The sequence below is a fragment of the Sorex fumeus genome, unplaced genomic scaffold, assembly GCF_029834395.1.
Source record: "Sorex fumeus unplaced genomic scaffold, SorFum_2.1 ptg000013l, whole genome shotgun sequence".
NCBI classification, from domain to species: domain Eukaryota; kingdom Metazoa; phylum Chordata; class Mammalia; order Eulipotyphla; family Soricidae; genus Sorex; species Sorex fumeus.
In genome coordinates, this window is record NW_026606070.1 from 11,723,197 (window position 1) to 11,745,898 (window position 22,702).

General features: G+C 47.1%; 1 protein-coding gene across 4 annotated transcripts in view; it reads right to left on the reverse strand.

Moving 5' to 3' along the window:
* SHROOM3 (shroom family member 3) overlaps window positions 1-22,702 on the reverse strand; it is a 341,326-nt gene that overhangs the window by 36,830 nt on the left and 281,794 nt on the right. For all 4 annotated transcript variants that reach the window (XM_056111150.1, XM_056111152.1, XM_056111149.1 and 1 more), the window contains one exon: window positions 1,211-1,339. In XM_056111150.1, coding sequence (XP_055967125.1) covers window positions 1,211-1,339 — 129 coding nt within the window. The remainder of the gene's footprint in view (window positions 1-1,210; window positions 1,340-22,702) is intronic.

Consider the following 22,702-nt stretch of genomic DNA (forward strand, 5'->3'; position numbering starts at 1 on the left):
AGACCCTCCACGGCCCAAGCCCACACACCAAAGAGCAATGTGCCCGCTTTTAGGGGTGGGGGAGGGGGAAGCACTGCTAACACACCTGTTCTCAGTGCTCCGATGGCCTAGGGGGGGAGAATAAATTCTTCCAGCATTTTAGGGAGGGGCATGGAGCTTAGTCTGAAATGAGGAGGGCAGCCAGGATATGATCTTGAAGCCTACCCTCATGCTCTGGAGAGACCTCTCGAGCTTCATTCCATGAGCCATATCCGCCAGCTGAGGTCTAAGATCCGATTCTTGATATGACCAGACACGAATGTCAAGGACCAAGTGAGCACTGGCCTGGCCAGATGATCCGCCACTGAAATAATGCCAGAGCTCCCCTTTTTCTCCCCCGTATCAGCGCGTTCATCTCGTCGGTACATAGGACCCTTGTTATCTCGACCCTCCCATCTCCTTCGCCATCAGCCTGATCCAACGCCTCCAACACAGATGCCAGTTTGTGTGAGTTTCAAGTGTGTAATAAGTATAGGGAAGGCCTTGACTTCATTCTTGAATATGTCTGGGTGGTCAGACCTGGCTCCCTGTGCCAATTATGTTGAGTGTGATGACTAAATTCCTCTTCCCGTAGTATTGTGGTGGCTTTGCTTTCTTCTGACTGAATCTCAAATGATACAGTGATGTGGAAAGCAGAAGTATCATACGAGCTAGTGGTTGACACAGGGCCTCTCTAACCTTGGATAAGACAGTCTCTCCAAGTTTCAGTTTCTTGTTCTGGGAGACCTACAGGCCTATACAAAGGTGAGGAGAGATCATGTACGCACTCAGGAGTCCTCAGTGTACCTGACACTTGCTGGAGCTACAGAGGGAGAAACAAGAGCAGGGACTTCAAATCCATGAATGAAAAGGAGAAACATATGTGAGGTAACGCAGGAAGGGCAATGAGAAGTCTGTCCGTTTTCTAACTGCGTTATAATGTATAACTGAGAAACCGTTGTCAGAATCAATAGACTCCCCGAATACCTCATATGGTCAGTCAGCACTCAAAGTAATTCTGCCCTTTCCCCCATACCAACCTGGTTTCACGTGACTAAGACTGTACATGTCAGGAATTTTGAGAGAAATCAGGACAGTGGTGGGTGGAGACAGTTGATACCTGGTGGACTCAAAGCAGAAGAAAACTTTCTCTTCTGGGAGCAGCACGCTTGACAAGGACTCTGGTACTTACCTGGAATGATAGCCTTGAGGCCAAGGAGCGCCAATCGTCCCCTGAGATATTTGCATCATGGCTTCGGGTTGGTTCTCCCCAAGTTTAGTTGAATGCCAAGAGTGAGGCCTGCCTGTGGGTTCGCTGCGCCTGTGGAGACACAGAGAGGTCACACATAGTGTGGATTACGGACTTGGAAACAAGCTGCTCTCTCCTCAGAGGTCAAAACAAGTCAACACTGGCAAGTGGCACTGGAGTAGCACTGTCCTCCCGTTGTTCATCAATTTGCTCGAGCGGGCACCAGTAACATCTCCATTGTGAGACTTGTTGTTACTGTTTTTGGCATATCGAATTTGTCAGGGTGGGCCGTGTGTGTGTGTGTGGGGGGGATACTCTCGGTAGTTTGCCAGGCTCTCCAAGAGGGACAGAGGAATCGAACCCGGGTCAGCCGCGTGCAAGGCAAACGCCCTACCCGCTGTACTATCTCTCCTTTACTAATTTCTCTTACTAACTGCTGTTACCCTGTGAGTTATTAAAACTACATTTTCATTTCCATTCTGACACAAGTTCACACTTAACATTTATGGGAAAAAATAAAAGCCCTTGAGTAGTATTTGCGAGAAATGCAAATTGGCAAATAACTACTACAGAAAAGATTAGAGGGTCTCAAAATATTAAAACTAGAGCTACTACATAATCCAGCAACACTTCTTCTGGGTATTTAGCCAAAGGAAATAAAATCAGGAAATAAAATCAGACTGACACTGCTCAGTGCGGCATTTTATGCAGCACTGCTCACAAAAGCCAAGGTGCAGAAACCACCCTCGTGTCCATCAAGATCCAACCGATAAAAATGCTGGAGTGTGTGCCTGTATGTCTGTGTAACAGAATTATTCAGCCATGAGCTAACCGGAAATCCAGCTGTTTCCAACAACTTGGATGGACCTTGAGGGCACTATGCTAAGTCAGAAAAAAAAAAAACAACAACAAATACCGAATGATTTCACTCTTTGAGGAATCTGAACATACAGGGTTGGAGGGACGGTGTAGGGCGAAGGTGCTGGTTCTGTATGTGGTCCTCCCTGGTTCTTTTCCAAGACTGCATGTGGTCCCCTGCGCACCAGGACTCACTTCTGGTGCAGGACCGGGAATACCCCTATCACTGCTGGGGTTTGCGCCCATACCAGAAACTACTTTAAAAACAACTGAAAAAACCCTCCCCAACTCAGAAAAACAAAGCAGATTAATGATTTCCAGGGCAGTGGGGACTGGAGCCTAGGGGAATGTAGGTCCAGGGGTATAAACTTCCTGGTCTAAGTGAACAAGTCTGGACACAGTGCAAGTGAGGACAGCTAATAATATATGCTGTAATATCATATACTTGAATGTTGGTCACTGTCACTGTCCTCCCATTGTTCATCAATTTGCTCGAGTGGGCCCAGTAACATCTCCATTGTGATAATTGTTACTGTGTTTGGCATATCGAATACGTCACCGGGAGCTTGCCAGGCTCTGCTGTGTGGGCGAGATACTTTCAGTAGCTTGCCGGGCTCTCTGAGAGGGGCGGAGGAACTGAACTCGGGATGGCCATGTTGGCCTCATGCAAGGCAAACGCCTTACCTGTTGTGCTATCGCTCTAGCCCTTGAATGTTGGTAACAAAGCAAATTTTAAATGTTCTTTTTTTTTACTTTTTGGGTCACACCCAGCGATACACAGGGGTTACTCCTGGTTCATGAACTCAGGAATTACTCCTGGCCATGCTCGGGGGACCATATGGGATGCTGGGAATCGAACCCGGATTGGGCCGTGTGCAAGGCAAACACCCTACCTGCTGTGTTATCACTCCAGCCCCAAATTTTAAATGTTCTTATCACACACAGGAAAACTTGGTATAGAGGTGGCAATAATATGGTAGATATAATTTTGCAGTTTACAAATGTACCTGATCAACACAGTATATATATCAGTATACAGTTACATGGCGCATGGATTATACACCCATAAAGCGGGGCGAAGACAAATCTCTACAAAACACATAGGTTTCCTGCACACTAACATTCTGTGTTCTATTAACTAAAGCACTAGGTCTTTCCATTTACCCAAAGAGGGGTGACTCTGCTTCCAAATCTCTGAAGGACTCCGTAGCTACCTGGTAGGAGGCTTCCTGGGGATTGTGACGCCCCCTGTTAAATCCCGAGGTTAGGCAAATTATTTTTAAATTTCTTGGTTAGAACTGATTTGATTTCTTGATAGAACATTATTTTGAATGGCTTGGTAAGAGTTACATAACAATAGCGAATACCTGCGTATTAACACTGCTCTAAGCCAGTGTTTTTTTTAAAGAAATATTTAAAATATTAGTTTTTAAAAAAATTTTTATTAGTGAAGCACCATGAGGTACAGTTGTAGACTTACAAGTTGTTGTGCTTGGGTTTCAGTTATGCAATGATCGAGTGCCCATTCTCCACCCCCACCAATCCCAGTATCCCTCCCACCCCCCCATCTCCCATCCCACCCTGCCTCTGTGTGAGGGCACTCCCTTTTGTTCTATGTCTCCTTTTGGGTGCTGTGGTCTGCAGAAGAGACATTGGGTGTCTAAGCCAGTGTTCTGCAACCTTTTCTGATCGTGGCCCCCTTTCCTTTCCATACCTCCCACCATACTATCTCCCCTGCCTCCCCCAGTCTTGGTTATGGCCCCACATTCATACAATTTTTATCTGTGGCCCTCCCAGGGACTGTCCTGGGGGCGGGGAGCATGTGGCCCCTAGTTGAGAACAACGGGTCTGCAGCACAAGAGGCTGTCCCCAAATAGTTTCTCATTTTGCAAATCAATGACTCAACTTTTAAATAGTTGGTATTTCCACACGGAGAGTCCACAGCCAGCAGCACAGCAAGTGTCCTGGGGACCGCGGGGAGGGTGCACGGGCCAGCAGCCCTGCGTCAGCGTCAGTCAGTGTGCTGCACCATTGGGCATTTGGTGGCCCAATTTGAACTGTAAGACTGTAAGGCAATATTTTGTTTGCTTAAAAACACTTTTATGGGATCATGGAATTATTTGGTATAATAAAGACAGATCTCTAAGCACACCTTCTAACTCTTCTTGTGAAGAAATTTGCTGGCTTTTGTGACACATGAAAAATCAGTGCCCGGTGTCAATAAAAATTTCCTCACTGGTGACTGACCTGAGTTCAATCCCCAGAGCCCTATGTGGCACACATCCCCCATCACCCCCAGAACCACCAGGAATGATTCCTGAGTGCAGAGCCAGGAGTAACTCCTGAGCACCGCTCTGTCTGTCACCAGCCTCACCAACATTTCAGGAGTGTTAAATGTATCCGAAGAATATCATCTACATGGCAGGAACCTAAGGGCGCTCTCTCTCTCTCTCTCTCTCTCTCTCTCTGTTATTAGTTTGCTGGATGGCTGTCTACGAAGACATTCATAAAAAAGACTGGATTAACCACATCTTAATCTGAAATAACTAAAAAATAAGTACGAGGGACATTGAAGAATCAGTCAAGACAAATAGTGAATTATAAAACAAAATGAAACAAACCCTACCTTTCAACTCTCTGGACAAAGATTATGAATGTAGACACAAAGTGAAGCAAGGGAAATCAGCTTGTAAACAAGACTTCTCACAGCCAGCCAGTCAGTATGGCCTGGTCGGAAGGTCACTATCCGTTAGGGTAGGCAGACTAATATTTGGGTTGCCAGACAGAGCAGGGAAAGTGAAAACACTTGACATGTCTCTTGCTAAAGCTTTGGAGATAGAGAGAGAGGCTGGAATGTGGCAAAAGATATGGACTCTGAGGTCAGACAAAGCTGCCTTCTAATCACTGGTTAGAGATTTTGGGTTTTAATTCCACCCCCACTGTGAACTTCCTCACAAAAATCCCCCCGAGAGAGAAGAACCTAAGGCATCACTCATGAAAGGCAAGTACCCTACATCTCTGACCCTCAATCAAATTTCTTAGACACTTTGAGTTTCCTCATCTGTCAAAGGTAGATTATAACAATCGATTCATTGGGTCTTGAAGTTTAGAAATGGAGATGCTGTACACACACACATAGGAAGAGCTCAACGGATGGGAAATATAGTCAGTCATTACCAGCAATTGATCTAGTAGACAGGTCAGGGAGAACCGTCCACCGAAAGTCTACAGGGACGCGTGAAGGCTGATAAATGGGGCCTCCCTGCTAAGGAGTTTCCCTCTAATGAAACCAAGATGCGATTAAAAGAAGTTACAAGGTAGGGGAGGGAGCGACTGGAGAGATAGCCCAGCAGGTAGGACACTGGCCTTGGATGTGGCTGACCCAGATTCAATCCTCAGTGCCCCAGATGGTTCCCCCAAACCCCACCAGAAGGGATCCCTGAGCACAGAGACAGGAATAAGATCAGAGCACTGCTGGGTGTAGCTTAAAAGGCCAAAACCAAAAAAAAAAAAAAATCAAATCAAGTTCCACCCAGTCCTAAAACAGCCCCAAGGCACGAAGGTCACATTCCTTGGAGATGCAAATACTGAAGGAGAAACTGAGGCAGCCAGAGAAGGGTAGATCCCCTCAGACTGGAGAAGTGTCTATAATCTAAAGGTGATGATAAAACCAGCTACAAGCCCAGGCTCCTCCTTTTGGCAAGGCCCTTAGCAACAGACACTTAGATCCTGCTTTCCCCTGGCCCCGACTCAACTTCAAACTCAATGGAAAGTGCTCGCAGCCCTCCGGCCACCTGGGAGCGGCCCTGTCTTCTTGACCCTTTCCTTTACCTTCCCTTCCCTTCCCTTCCCTTCCCTTCCCTTCCCTTCCTTTTCCTTTCCATGACATCTTTTCTGAATGTCACCCTTCTATCCCCACCCCTCCCTTTCAGTTCCGACCGCCTGGGAGCCCACATGTGTCTGCTGTGATGGGGAGTGATGTAGCACTGTCCTCCCATTGTTCATCAATTTGCTTGAGTGGGCACCAGTAACGTCTCACAACAAATTGTGAAACTTGTTACTGTTTTTGGCATATTAAATACGTCACAGGTAGCTTGCCAGGCTTTGCCGTGTGGGTGAGATACTTTCAGTAGCTTGCCAGGCTCTCGGAGAGGGGCGGAGGAATCGAACCCGGGTTGGCTGCGTGCAAGGCAAACGCTCTACCTGCTGTGCTAGACGGGGAGTGAATGCTGAGGAAACACTGGGCTCCCGAGCTCAGGGCGCCCCTGGCCTGTGGCAGAGGTGCCCTCCTGTGGCCACTGCCTGGAGCACCCCGGCTGTGACCAACCAGGCGGTGACCAACCAGTCGGGAGTCAACAGTCCCAAAGAACTACGCAATGTCCAGCTGCAAAGTAGCAAGGAACTGAATGGAGAAGCAGGGGCCCAGCCTTGGGCTCAACCATGAGGCATAAGGCAAGAGCCGGGCAACAGCACGTGACATCTGAACCAGCCCCTGGCGACTCCCACGCCTCCAGAGGCCCAGTCCCTGCCTCTTGGGTTCAGCATGACCCCGATGTTGACTCAAGCCTTTCTCCGCTGCAGTCAGGCGTCTGTGCTGGACTCAGTCTCTTGGCGTGGTTTGCCTTCCAGTTCGCTGACTGATCACCGAAGCCCTCATAGACATGACACCTTCAGCCATGGCCACACAGCAGGTGCCCAGCCTTATCCGCGTCTCAGCCTGTGGTTCCTGCTTTATTAACCACTTCTGTTGCCCTCAGCGGAAAGCCTGAACCCTACAGGCCTCTAATCCTGAGGTCAGTGTCCAGAGTCCATTCCTCGGGCCTCCGTGCTCCATCAGTGTTGCTGCCTGCTCATAGAGCCCATGAGAAAGAATGGAGTCTTTTGCATGATGTATCTGGAAACCTTCTCAGGGGTGAGGAACTGTTTTCCTGCCATGGACCACTGGAGACTTCTAACACCACTCCCAGACCACACAACATAGGCAGAATGGCCACGGGAGGCAGAGGAGAAGCCACCTGACCACAATGTCCTGTTTTATGTACATACTATTTTGGACCCAAGTATATGCAGAATATCAAAAGAATAAGAATGAACTGTGAATTTATTCTGTCTGCGTAGTCAGGAAAGCTGGTTAGCAGGAGTCCCCTTGGCAGTGGGGACTGTCCCAGAGGAGCTCTTGAAGACCTTGAAGAATGAACTCAGCCATGGTCTAGGGTGGCCACGGTGTAGGCTGGCCACAGTCTTGAAACAGACGACAGCTCCCCAATAGCTCCTTCCCCACTCGTATCTGTCTTGGGACAGTCAAGCTATCAGACATACTGATAACACTTTTTTTTGGGGGGGGGGTCACACCCGGTGATGGACAGGGGCTACTCCTGGCAGTGCTCAGGGGACCATATGGGATGCTGGGAATCGAACCTGGGTCAGCCACGTGCAAGGCAAATGCCCTACCCGCTCTGCTATCTCTCCAGCCTCATATTGATAACTTTTTTTCCACCCAAGGGAAACTTAAGTTTCACAGAAAGAAGCCCTATTTTCCAGCAAGATGACGCCAGATGTTTCCTGCAGAGATCCTTCAGGGGGTCTGCCAAGGAGAACCAAGGCCATGTCCCAAAGCACAATGCAGCTGCCCACCTGGTCTCCCTTGGAACGGCCTAGATGAAGGATCTAACAGTCTGGCTAACACTCCGGCTCAGTCTCTGAAGTGTGAAAGGCTGTGCAGGGAACAGTGAAGGGAGATGGAGCTGTTTCCCTTGGGGGAGGTGAAGAAAGTGTCCGTGTGGAGAGGGCGAGAGCAAATCTACTCAGGCCTTTTCGTGTTTCCCTTCCCTTTCACACCGGAAATTTCCTACAGGCCAACCACAAGAGTCAAGACTGTAAGATGCAAACACCAGAAGAGTAGAAGGGACAGCCAAGCAAAGGGCCATCACACACCAGGATGGATTCCAGGGTCCACATTTGGACACAAAGCTCGTGAGCACAGAGGAGGGAGTCACTGACATGACGGGGAAGGAATGTGGCGTGAGGTCAAGGCTTTGCTTGATTTTAGGGGTGAGGACTCTCTCAAACAGTGCTCAGGAGATCTGGGTGCTTCAATTCGAAGGCCCGAGCACGAGGTGCTGTTCACGTCCTGTGGTGTTGGGGTTCCCTGGGGCACCCCGGTGGGGCTCAGGACCCCCAGGGCAGCACCCGGCAATGCTGTGGAGTGACAATGTCTGGAAGGAACCCGGGCTGGCTGTGGGCACATCAACGTGCCTTTATGACCCTGACCGATCTCCTGGGCCCTGAGGCTTCACTTGGAAATGAATCACAAACTATTCCTCTGGAAGAAGGGAGGTGGGAGAGGAAGGGACGGACACCCACCCACCCGGGGTCAAATTAGAGCCTGTCTGGGGCAGGGAGAGATGCGAAAGCAACTTGACAGTACAAACAATTCCAAGGAACTGTGGCGGAGATGATGGAGGGGACAGCGAATGGGAAGCTGTGAGTTCCTCCCTGACACGGCCTAGAGTGACGCCCAGGGAGTGAACCACAGTCAAATACGCAGACTTGACAAGCAAGGACACAAGCATCACTGCTGGCACTAAAGGGGAGGAGGCGAGGGCAGTGACGGGGACGTGTGGTGTGTTTGAAGATGCCCCCTAATGGGGTTGGGCAGTCTACAGACCTGGAAGTCACCAAAGGAACCTGAGCCAGAGAGAGGAATTGAAGTTTGACTTTCAGGAAGATGTTGCCAATAACAAGAGAACGACTTTGATGGAGACGGTAACGAGAGGCTCAGGGACTGGCCAGAGGAAGAGATCACCAGGGTCTCCAGGGACTTGAAGAGATGACTGACTTTCGAGCCACTGAAGAAATGGAATGTGCAGCCAAGAGAGCACTGAAATACAGTCAGGACAACACAAGTCGGCCTGGGATGGTCGAGTCACTAACCTGTGTCAAAAAACGTCAGGCAGCGAGCTGGAGCGATAGCACAGCGGGTAGGGCATTTGCCTTGCAGTGTTTGCTTTGCCGGGTTCGATTCCCAGCATCCCATTTGGTCCCCCGAGCATCGCCAGGAGTAATTCCTGAGTGCAGAGCCAGGAGTAACCCCCGTGCATGGCTGGGTGTGACCCCCCCAAAAAAAAAGCAAAAAAGAAACGTCTGGCAGAAGAGGAAGGAGAGTGACAGGGCTGGCTGGTCACATCCTCCAGGAGATGCTAACATGAAGGGCCCGTGGGGTTCTCCAGTGGACAGCCAGCTCGGGAGCACTGGAGTTCCAGTTCCAGACGGAAATTCAGGAGTCACCAAATGCATGGCCTTGGAGGAACGCTCAGCAGCTTAGGACAAACGCAGCGGGAGAAAAAGTAATAATGAGAACTGGGACAAGGTCGGGCAAACGGATGGGAAAAGCCCAGGAAGAAGTTCCCAGACACATGGAAAGAGAACTCAGGACAGATGTCCACCAAACCAACTGCTGTGAGATGGCGACTTCGATGAGCACAGATGCACGTCCACTGGGTGGGATAGTCAGTAAGACCCTATAATGGAATGACGGGGGCAGGTGCCTGGATGAGAGAGAAAGTGGAGAGAGCAGGGGTGGATCATTTAAAAACTGGTTCTGAGTGAGGAGAAATAAGGCAGTGATAGGTTTGGCCAGAGAGGGAAAAGGCTCGTGCTCGAAGCTTCAGCAATGAGAAGTCAGAGTGAGTCTGCGCGGACCAGAAAGTACATGCACGCATGGAATTATCTCTCTGCCCAGACACAAGACACGACAAGACGGGCTAACCAAGAGTTAGCTTGCTGCTCCGGACGGAGTCGGAAACAGCACAGGCGGCAGACAGAAACACAAGTGGGAGGAAGGCCAGCCGCGCTGAGAGGAGAAGAAAGACGGGGAAGATGCTGGCGCTAATGAGCTGGGAAGGGAGTATGCAGGAGGGAGGTAGAAGTGGGTTTCTCCATCTCTGTCCTCAATCTTCATTAGCAGCATCCGAGGGAAAGGGGAGGGCGCTGATGAGGAGGCCCGGGGCTCCGTGGTACCATGGTAAGTGAGGACAAAGTGTGGGAAGTGAAAAGTTGAAGCTGATTAGAAATACTTCAGAATTAATGACGAAGATGTTTTCTGCATCCGAGGAGCTTGGATTCTGGTGTTCAGACCAAAAGAAGTAATTCCCCTGGTAAATAATAATCACAAAGAAACAATTTCTATAACAAAGACAAAACTGGCAAGATTGGGCAACAAAGGACACTTTTTCCCTAGGGAGGGAATTATTTGCCTGGGTAAGTGGGAGAGGATGTCTCGTTTATCAAAATCATCTAATATAATAAGGTGATCTGGAAAAAAAAAATGACCGCAGAAATCAAAGCCAAAACTTTCTCGCCTTGAATGAATGTTGGCAGGAGACTTCAGACATAAATCTTTTATAAGATTCTTTCATTCTCTCATTCTGATCAGTTAACTGATGAAATAAAGGAAAGGAACAATAGAAAAATAATGCCTAAAATACAGTCTACCAATTCTCACCTTGCTAGGAGAAGTATACATTGGCACACACTGAATGAAGGGCAATTTGGCAACATCTAGCAGAAGATGTTTTAAAGAAACATCTGAAAGATTTTTTTAAAAACAACCCATATGTTCATCAGTAACAGACGGGTTAAGTCTGCAATGGTACAACTATATAATGGAACACCGATGTGGCTCTTATTAGAACAGTGTGGATCTGTACATCCTGATATGAAAATACCTCTGAAAGATAGGGGGAGATGATGTAAGATTTAGGATTATGGGAACAGTATATGCAGCACATGGGTGAAAAAAAAAAGAACTTAGAACTTTTAATGTGAAACATATTTCTAGGATAGCTAAGAAACTAAAACCAATGACTTCCTCTAAAGAGAAACTAAAAATTGACTCCTTCTAGAGAGGAACCCATTTTCACTATTTTTGTTGTTGTTGCTGTTGCAGTGGTCACAACCTGTGGGACCAGCGGGGCGTTTGTTGCTGGGATTCTAACCTAGGGCATCGTACGTGCAAGTCACGTATTAAGTCTACCTCCAAAGCCACATCCCCCCCTCACCATTTTCTTTCTGCAACTTTCTATACATCGATTACCCATTAATTATTGAAATTATTTTTAAATTTAAAAAAAAATAGCCTCCAGGGGTTGGAGCGATAGCACAGCGGGTAGGGCTTTTGCCTTGCACGCAGCCAACCTGGGTTCGATTCCCAGCATCCCATATGGTCCCCTGAGCACCGCCAGAAGTAATTCCTGAGTGCATGAGCCAGGAGTAACCCCTGTGCATCGCCAGGTGTGACCCAAAAAGCAAAAAAAAAATAGCCTCCACTTTTGAAAATATACTTTACTGTATCTTGACATAACCAAAAAGGCCAAAACACTGTTGGACTTCTTCAGAGATGCCAAGAATTTCCTAAGCATTCCTAAAGAACACAGCATTTACCCTCTCCTCCCCTTTTTTTGGGAGGGTGGGGGAGTGTCATTTTGGTCTTTAATAAAAAAATACTTTACTAAAATATATTACATCATGAGCATATCCATAAGAGTCATAAGACAATTTATTATTAACATGGAACAAGCTAAGTTTTGACGTGTGGGAGCAATTCAAACAAAGCCCTTTTGTCAAATTCCTGACCACAAACAAGGAAGCTTCACTGCATAGGATGGGTAGGCTGATGAAACTGGAACTAGCCAGAGACACAATGTCCTTCTTAGAGGATTTTGCCCTCACTTGGAGAGAGCTGGGAATGCGAGGCATATTTCTGAGTCATTTCTGAGAATAAAAGCTGCTCAGGTATTTCAAGCAGTTTTAGTTTATCACCTACTATGTTCCTGCCAAGGAGCTCAATTAGAGTTGCAGGTCTTAAAGGTCATGAGTGGCCTCAAGGTGCTTATAAATCTTGTTGGAAAGCTTGAGACGCGTGAAAAGGCACTTAAAAAAAATCAGTGTATTTTTCATTCACTCAAAAGATATTTGAGAGTCTCTTGAGTACCAAGCACCATTTTAGGCAGCTAGCCCCCGAAGAATAAGAGATGCACAATGCCATGAGAATCTGGGAGTTTCCAGAAGCATGAAAGAGTGTGGCTGGACTCTGTCAGTAAAGAGCCACGTGGAAGTCACCAGACGCTCCTGGGCCAGGCACAGGCTTGTTTTTTGGGTTTTTTTTTTTTTTGCTTTTTGGGTCACACCTGGCGATGCACAGGGGCTACTCCTCACTCTGCACTCAGGAGTTACTCCTGGCGGTGCACAGGGGACCCTATGGGATGCTGGGAATCGAACCCAGGTCCGCTGCGTGCAAGGCAAACGCCTTACCCCACTGTGCTATCGCTCCAGCCCCAGGCTTCTTTTTTGATCTGAGCATCAGAAAAGCTCCCTGGTGACCTGTGACAAGAGCAGGCCCCGAAGGAGTTCACAGGCCTAGCCACGCCGAGGACCCCATTGCTCTGGCTCCATGGAGAAGGGACAGCCACAACTTGGAAAAGAAAAAAATGCGAAGAATTAGAGTTGGCTTATTTGTTGAGCTATTTTTTGATGCACTGTTGTGACTGAGGCTGAATAGGGTTTGGTGTCCACAAACCTATTTCTGAATCCACTCGCCCTTCTTCCTGCCCACCCGTCCAGTTTCATGCAGTGTCCTAACAGAAGAGGAAGTCCACCTTGGCCCAAACCACCGAGACCCCCCCCCCCCCCCGCAAAAAAAAAGAAAACCAGAGGGTGCTGCTGACAGGACAGCGGGGCCAGGGTGCTTGCCTTGCGGCAGTCAGCCATGGTTTGATCCCTGGCGCCCCATATGGACCTCCAAGCCCCAGAAGTGATCCCTGAATATCAAGCTAGGAGTAAGCCTTGAGCAATGCTGGGTGTAGCCCCTAAACAAAACAAAATAAAACAAACAAACAAACAAAAAAAATGAACAAAAAATCCAGGAAGGAAATACAATGTATCTGAGGCTGGAGAGATAGTACCAGGTAGATAGATAGGTAGATAGTAGGGTGTTTGCCTTGCACCCGGCCGACATGGGTTCAATCCCCGGCATCCCATATGGTCCTCCCGAGCACCACCAGGAGTAATTTCTGAGTGCAGAGCCAGCAGTAACTCCTGTGCATCACCAGGTGTGACCCAAAAAGCAAAAATAAAATTAAAAAAATACAATGTATCAATATATTCTGCCAATTACAGATACTTGAATTAATATGTCAAAGATTTGAGTTAGTAATCTTCATGATATACTTACTGAACAACATATAGGTAGATGGGGATCAAGCCTGTTTACTTTTCAAATTAATTTTTGGCTCTTTTTTTTTTTTTGGAAGGGTTGGAGCGATAGCACAGCGGTAGAGCGTTTGCCTTGCACGCAGTCAACATGGCCGACCCGAGTTCGATTCCTCCGCCCCTCTCGGAGAGCCCGGCAAGCTACCGAGAGTATCTCGCCCCCACGGCAGAGCCTGGCAAGCTCCCCGTGAAGTATTCGATATGCCAGACACAGTAACAACAAAGTCTCCAATGGAGACGTTACTGGGCCTGCTCAAGCAAATCGATGAACAACAGGAGGACAGTGACAGTGACAGTTTTTTTGGAAGGGGGGGAACCACACCTGGCATGGTGCTCAGGGCTTCCTCCTGGCTCTGCACTCAGGAATCACTCCTTGTGTGCTTAGGGAACCATATAAGGTGCTGGGGATCAATCCAGGTCGGTCCTGCACAAGGCAAGTGCCCCACTGGCTGTTCTATCTCTCTGGCCCCTAAAATTATTTTTTAAATTCAAAGCTTTTGCTATTTACTTATTACACAAACACGCATACATACACACCCCAATTTCTCCTCTCCTTGGGTAACCTTAGATCGGTTATCAATATCTGGTGGCTTGTCTTTTATTTTGTTTCATCTGATCATCGATTTTATGCTCTTATATTGCTCTCACAGGTAAAATCAATACTTGTCTTCTTCGGACTTCTGAATTTTTTCACTTCACACTGCTCCTCTGAGCTCCTTCCATTCTGTTGGAATCGAAAAATTTCATCCTCTCTATAGCTGACTAGTATCCCATTGTAAAAATGTACATTTCTTTATCCAATCATTGTTCATTAATGAGCAGCCTAGTGGCCTCCATATTTTAGCAACTGCAAATATTGGCCCAAAGAGATAAGGAGGAAAAGCATTGGCACTGCATGTTGCTGGCCCAGCTCAATTCTCTGAGCACGTACAGGAATTACTTCTGAGCACGCGGGCAGGAACAGCCCCTGAGTAATAACAGGTGTGGCCCAAAAACCAAAACAAAACCCAAACAACAACAAAACCCATTAGGGTTAATGTTTTCATACCTTTAGACACATATGGGGGGAATTTAAAAAATGTTTTCAAAACTGTGATTGCTGGAGCATGTGGAAGCACTAGCTTTAGCTTAAGGCAACTTGGTAGCTTTTTTCCAAAAATGATAACATCAATATCATATTCCCATAATGCTTGTTCTTTTGCTTTATTTTTGGACCACACCCAGCAGTGCTCAGGGCTTATTCCTGGCTCTATGCTCAGGGATCACTCCTACCAGGGTCAGGGGGAGGAGGGGGCAATATGTATTACTTGGGATTAAACCTGGGTCAGCTATGTGCAGGGCAAGTGTCCTACTTGCTGGACCATCACTCAGGTCCCAAAGCTTATTTCCTTTAAGGAATGTGGGTTTGGTGTCAGGGCCATACCCACAAGTGCTCAAGGCTTACTCCTGGAATTGCCCCTTCACACTTTAAAGAGGAAAAGGCTCAATGTAAACAATTAATTACACTGTAGAAGCAATTTGGGAAATTATAATACTATCTTCTTCTTAAGTATAGCAATATAGGTCACTTGGATGTGAGCCATATTCGATTTTTAAGGCATTTTCTGTTTATAAAAATATGGACGCCAGAGTGATAGTACAATGGGAAGGGAGTTAGCCTTGCACGTGGCCAACCTGGGTTCAATCCTCGGCATCCCACAGGAACCCCTGAGCACTGCCAGGAGTAACTTCTAAGTGCAGAGCCACGTGCAACCCCTGAGCATTGCTGGGTGTAATTCCCCCCCCCCCCCCAAAAGCGAAAAAAGAACACGATACACCTCAACTTCTAATAAAAAAAAAACGTGGCAAATGAAAAGTATATAACCAAGTCAAGTTACACAAAGCTGTACTCTGAGCACTACTTTATTCACAGATACAGACAGAATTCCCTATGGTATAAAAATCATCTTATCAGGACTAGAGTGATAGTAGGGGGGTAAGACACTTGCCTTGCACACAGCTAATTTTGGTTAGGGTCTCTTAAGTCCTGTTAGGAGTAACCCCTGAGCACAGAGCCAGAAGTAAGCCTTGAGCACTCTGGGATGTCATGGTCCTCCCGTTACTCATTGATTTGCTCGAGCGGGCCCAGTAACATCTCCATCGTGAGACTTGTTGTTACTGTGTTTGGCATACTGAATACGTCATGGGGAGCTTTCCAGGCTTTGCCATGCGGGCGAGATACTCTCGGTAGCCTGCCGGGCTTTCCGAGAGGGGCGGAGGAATCGAACCCGGCTTGGCCAGGCTGGCTGCGTGCAAGGCAAACAGCCTACCGCTGTGCTATCGCTCCAGCCCTCTGGGATGTAGCTGAAAAAAAGGTCTTTTTCTACATGTTCCAAGGAGATGGAAACATTCTAAAACTTTTTAAAAGGGCTAAAAAATAGACCATTATCTTCCAAAATGTAAAACAATGATATTGTCTCTGAAGTCATCATTGGCAATGACATTGTTTTGAGAAATCCTTTAACCCTTGAAAGATCTCTAACCTCTAGTTTTATTACTATTAGGCTCAAAGTTACATGTGGGAGTTTTGAGGTCTACAAAAAAAAATAATAATAATAAATCTTTCCAAGACTTGTATAATTGCCTCCCTAATATCTGTGTCTTTAAAAAAAAAAGTGGTTCAGTGCAGAAAGGTATGCACTGGGTAATAAAACCTCAGAGCAATGCATAAGTCTTTTCTGGAAAAAGAGCTTTTGAAATGTCACATCCTGATAGCAGGCCTCGCGACTTTCTGGCTCTGATAACTGAGTCACAAGTAAGGGTTAAAGTCTGTTAACAGACCTAACAATCTAAAACCAAAAATTTAGATGTAGCACTGTAGCACTGTCCTACCGTAGTTCATTGATTTGCTCGAGCGGGTGCCAGTAACGTTTCCATTGTGAGACTTGTTACTGTTTTTCACTTAATCACTTAATCACTTAACTTCCCGTTAGTCGTCGATTTGCTTGAGCGGGCACCAGTAACGTCTCCATTTGTCCCTGTCGCATGCTAGTGTAGCCCAATGGCATCTGTTTGCTCCGGGAATATGAAGAGCCTCAAACCGATCGTTCATGATCTTGACGAAGAAGTCTGACCATCTGGTAGGTGGGCGGCCACGCGGTCTCTTGACATCCCGTGGAATCCAATCAGTAACAGCTCTAGTCCAACGGTCGTCTTTAAATCTCATTACGTGACCAGCCCATCTGATTTTCGACACCTTGGCAAATGAGACAGCGTCCCTGATCCTTGATCGTCGACGGATGTCAGAACTCCGGATTCGTTCTCTCATTTGAGTGAAACGTGATATTCCAAGCATGGCTCTTTTTACTGTTTTTAGCATATTGAATATGCCACAGGGAGTTTGCCAGGCTCTGCTGTGCAGGTGGGAAACTCTTGGTAGCTTGCCGGGCTCTCCAAGAGGGACGGAGGAATCAAACCCGGGTCAGCCTCGTGCAAGGCCAAAGCCCTACCCACTATGCTATCACTCCTGCCCTCACAAAATTTACATCAAGAAAAAAAAAAAAAACGCTTTCTAGTAAGATACTTTACCCCATTCCCAGTACTTGTCCTCCATCTCCTTTCACTTCCAGTTTTCTCTCTTCTCCTTCTTGCATTCTAAAACATCTTTATGACCTTAAATTTCGTTGAGGACCACAGGAATTTATTACCACAAAAGAAAGCAATTAACAACAGAGTTGGACATTTTTCACTTGGCCACCAATGAGTAGTATGTCGGCAGATTCTTTTTCTCAATATTCCCCTTTTCTTCAGTCTTGCATGGAAGAACATGGGGAAAGTGCCCCTTTCCCACATTTCAATCTTTGCCTATGAGCCAGGCTAAAGCTGAACCATCTTCCACCTAGAAACCTCAGTCTTTCCTTGACTTTCAAATTCAACTGCACAGCTTACAGAGGATAGAAAAAGCTATGTAATATATTTTTCCCCCCTCTCGACTCTCAATATGGTAACAGACATTTTATTTGTGGGAAGAAGGAGGGACTGGCTTTTAACGGTTTCCCTAGATGTCAGCTATTACTGACTTTAGAAAACTGCCTTCTCTGCAACTTTTCCGGGCCACGGTATCTGCTGCTAGAGCTGAGATAGGCAAGATGACTTTCATGCGGGCATCTTTTTCTCTTCCAGGCTAAGATACAGGCAGGAACCCAGAAAAATATCCTCAGTGAGCCAGAGAGCTGCAGAGAAGCAGAGCTAGTGCACGTGCCTAACAGGATGGCTGCGTTGTTTCTGCTGTTTGATGTAACTTAGGGATGATCAGAGGGCTCCTGCCGGACAAATCAGGAATAGATCAGTAGGGACAGGTGAGCAGGACTTTCTCTGCACCCAGTGGGGTGACAGCGTGGGGGTAAGGGGTGCCTCACTACTCCAACTAGAAACACTTTTCTTTCATGTTTCGTAACACGAAAGATTGTTCTTGGAGGCTCTGGGGCAATCCAGACACTAGTGAAGATGTCTTAAAAATCAAGGGAATTAATTTGGTATTAATATCTAATAACAAGTTAGACATTCAATTTCATGGGTCAAAACCAGTGAAGAAAGTTTGTGTGTGATAGCAGACACCTTACCTTTTGGTAAAAAACTTTTTTCCTTCCTAAATACCACTCAACTAAACAAAAACAAAAAAATGGCCCCGCCTCCTTCAACACGAAGAAAAGAGAATTCTCTTGGAGGTATGATGTATCCTGTTGTATTTTTCTCTTCTCCGTTTCACTTTCTCCTCCTTTAGATAAAGAGACCATAAAGGAGAGATGAAAGGCAACAAGAACACCAAGGTGGTCGGAGCGATAGCACAGCGGGTACAGTGTTTGCCTTGCATGTGGCCGACCTGAGTTCAATCCCCAGCATCCCATATGGTCCCTCGAGCACCACCAGGAGTGATTCCTGAGTGCAGAGCCAGGAGTAATCCCTGAGCATCGCTTGGTGTGACCCAAAAAGCAAAAACACCAAGGGCGGCACAGAAAGGATTAGAAGTAAAAAAATTTCAGGTCAAAGCAAGGGAGATAGGAGCCATAGGACAGCAGACAGGGTGCTTGCCAACGCACAGAGAACACCAACACCCTGTATTGGCCCCAATACCAATACTGACAGGTGTGATCCCTCAGCACTACTGAACAAGGCCCCCCAACCAAAAACCAAAACCCAAAAATCAAAACAGACTTAGAAAGATAGTACAGCAGGTAGGACATTTGTCTTGCATGTGGCCAACTCGAGTTTGACCCCTGGAATCCCATATGGTCCCTCAAGCACCGCCAAGAGTGATCCTTGAATGCAGAGCCAGAAGTAAGCCCTGAGCACCATTGGCTATGCCCCTTCCCCCCCAAAAAAAACAATAAAAAAAAACACACCACCACCACCCCCCCAAAAAACAAAGTATTTTTGCTTTGAAGTTGCCCTGAACTTGAACACTCATTAAAGCAGTTTTTAAATATTATCAAACCCGGAAAGGACTAGTGAAGTTTTTAAGGCAGAGAAAATGAATGGTTTGAGAACACCTGCTCCAGCCCTCCAGTTTCTAGTCTATGAAAATTTCCATAATTTAATAACGCGCATTGTTTGATTTCATTGTTTTTTACTGAGTCACGGTGATTTACAATACTTGGACAGTTTCATGTATACAATGTCCCAACACCACACCCACCAGAGGAGCCCACTGCGCTCCACCATACAACGAATTTTACAATGTGTTTAATCACCACCACCGAGCACACAAAAACTACACTGTTAAGGAGAAAATAATGAAACTCAGAAGAATGCTACCTCTTATTCAGCCTCAAAAGAAAGAATGCCAAATAAAACTTGAAAAACCAGCCCTGTGATCTCTTTCTCTATACATGTATTTAATAATATAAGCAGTCCTATTTTCTTTTTGTGCTTTTTACACAGTATAACATAACAAGATGGGTGCCCGTAATAACAAAACATCCGAGTCACCTTAGAACATTCACGATAGTTGCATCCACCTGATCAAGTTTTATCTTGAGAGTAAAAGTTACCATAGGTGCAACCATAGGTGTCAAACAGAACTCAAAGAAAAAAAATTGAATCAAGATTTTGTAAGGGTAAATGGTTAAATCCAGGGTCAGAGTGATAGTACAATGGTTAGGGATCGTGTCTTACATGTGGCCAACCCCTGGTTTGATCCCTGATACCCCATATGGTCCCCTGAGCCCACCAGGAGTGATTCCTGAGCGCAGTCAGGAGTAAACCCTGAGCACTCTGGGGTGTGGCCCGAAAACAAAACAAAACAAAAAATGATTTTTTTGGAGGGGGGCAAAGATGATCAAGTGTCCCTTCAGCAGTTGCAGAATGATGCATACTGGTATTTTCCATCAGCACCTCTTTTCATATCTGATAACCAACTCAATGTTGAAAGAGGAGACTGAGGGCTGGAGCGATAGCACAGCGGGGAGGGCGTTTGCCTTGCACGCAGCCGACCCGGGTTCGATTCCCACCATCCCATATGGTCCCCCGAGCACTGCCAGGAGTGATTCCTGAGTGCAGAGCCAGGAGTAGCCCCTGAGCATCGCCAGGTGTGACCCAAAAAGAAAAAAAAAGAAAGAAAGAAAGAAAGAAAGAAAGAAAGAAAGAAAAGAAAAGAAAGAGAAGACTAAGAATAGAGCCAGAGAAAGGGGGGAGGGTTGACACCCGCCTTGCACGTGACCAACCTGGGCTCCATTCCCAGCACCAGCACCCCAGAGGGTCCCCCGAGCCCTGCCAGGAGTGATCCCTGAGCACCGAGCCAGGAGTAAGCCCCGAGCAGCACAAAACCAAATAAACAGATAAATCTGAGGAAATACTTACAGGTCCCCTTTCTCATACAAATGTTAGTGGAAAATAGAAAAAACCTTCGCTACCAGTTGATAGGTTGAGTAACCAATCATCGTCATCATCATATCATCATTATTAAAATTACTCTGACACTCCCCAGAGAATTATTCTGCTACTCCTCAGGGAAAAGGGAAGCAACGCCAAATAAGGAAGCACACAGTGCAAACAGCATGCAAGCAGCGTGCAAACTGGGAATGAGAGAGAAAGCCACTCTAGGACCTCCCCACCTGAAGAAATGCAGGAACTGCACTGACCCATCGCGAAATGACTGAAAATTCCTATGCCACAGGAGCAGAGAGACAGCACAGCTGGTAAGGCACTTGCCTTGCAAACAGCCAACTCGGGTTCAACCCCACATATGGTCCCAAACATGGCCAGGAGTGATCCCTGAGCATCGCTGGGTGTGGCCGCAAAACAAAAATTCCCGTGCTAACACAAACCATACACTGAATTACCCAATGGCATGCTCCCCGCGACGCATTCGATATGCCAAACACAGTGACAACAAGTCTCACTGGTGCCCACTCGAGCAAATCGAGGAACAACGGGAGGACAGTGCTAGTGCAATGCTAGTGCTCAAATAGTGAGAATCTTCACAACTATTTAGAGACAGGTTTAAGTTAGCAGCGGTCGGTTAGATTTCTTTCTAAATAGACATCCCAAAGTAGCCCATTAACGCAGTGATAGCACAGTGGGCAGGGCTTGGGGCAGACCCAGGTCCCATCCCCAGCACTCAAGCACGGCCAGGAGCTCGCAACCACACAAGTGGCCCAAAAATACCAACCAAAAATTGCATTTAAAGTGATTAAAAAGACGCTTCATCTTACTCCAATAACACAGGCTTACCTCATGGCGAACAGAAACATCCGGGACAACAAACCTCTGGCCAGCTGCGTGTCCGACCCAGTGGGGCAGAGGGGCATGGCCTCTTAGCATTGTCCCCAGGGCTCCCGGGGCTCAGGGGAGGACTCTTGCCACCTCGGTCAAATGGCCAATTACGACTCAATTCCTGCTCCATAGGAGGGAGAAGGCGGCCACGGGGACCTGCAGTGGCTGTTCCTGAAAAGAACCGGCATCTCAGGCGCCACCACAGCACTCTGAAGTGGCAGCTCTCTCTGGAGACAAGCAAGGCCAGTCACCTGCCTCCAAGAGGCACCAAACCGAAACCAGGAAGTTTCCTGAAATGACCTTCCCTGCCTCACCAGCGCCCTCCTCTCCGCACAAAAAGGCCAGTGTGTGCAGAAAGGTGTTCACTGTCTAAGAATCCTCAGGCTGGGAGGCGGTGGCAGGGGCACTGGCACTCCCTTCCTAAGGCACCGGGGTCCGTCCCAGAGGCCCAGATGGGCGGTGGGGGGCCTGGACCCAGAGCCAAGGCAGGGCAAAGTGCCAACTGAGCTAAACTGAGAATGAACTAGAAACCAAACCTGGAACTTCCGCTACCCATTCCTCTTGACTTACTTTCGACCCTCACACAGACCATCAGGTGCATGAATGCTTGATCATTACATCAAATAATACCACAGCAACGGTGGCAGAAAAAAAATAAAGGGATGGAAACTCCACTGAGGAAAGTGCTGACTGGAAAAACCTTTTGCGTGAAGCCAGGCTGTTGAGCATCCTTTACCAACTCATTTAGGGCTGGAGAGAAAGTACAGGGATAAGACCCTTGCCTGGCACACAGATGATGCAGATTCGATCCCCAGCACCACACAGGGTTCCACACACATGGCAGGAGTGACCCTGAGTACAGGCAGGAGTAAGCCCCGGGTACCACCACATGGGGCCCAACCCTCCTCCCCGCACCATCACTAAAAAAATCCTTTACTGACTCACTGAACTAGCCTAAGGCTTGATATGTTTTAAGGAAATGGTTCAACTCAGAAAAAGTAGATCAGCAGTATTCTTGTTGACAAGTTATGGGAGTTTGAGATCAAAACAGGAAATAAAGAATGATGGGACTGGACCCCATGACACTCAGCCCTGGGCCACTAGAAGTTCCTTTCTCTCTTTAGACTGGTTGGTTCCTGTACACGTCTGGTGAAGAGCTTTTTGTTCTTCCCTTTTTCCTGTAAGTGAGAAAATCCTTTCTGGCTACTTTCTCCAAGAGAAGAAAAGTATTGACGCATGATCCACTAGACTCGGAATCGTCTCATAAAGAGACTCCAGAACTTTTAAATTCCAAATTAGATGTAAAGGTTTCTATGATCTGTCACAAACTAGACCTGCTCAAAGGCAATTAGCAACCACCAAAGATCATTATCGTGTCTGCTCTGAGTGGAAGAACCAAAACCAGGGACATCTCAACCTTGTTCATACCTCAAAACAGGATTCAGGGTCTGGAGAAATAGTATAGCGGGTAAGGTGCTTGTCTTACACGCAGCCAACCTGGGTTCGACAGACTTTGCATGCGCTCCCCTGAGTACAGAGGCAGGAGTAAGGCCTGAG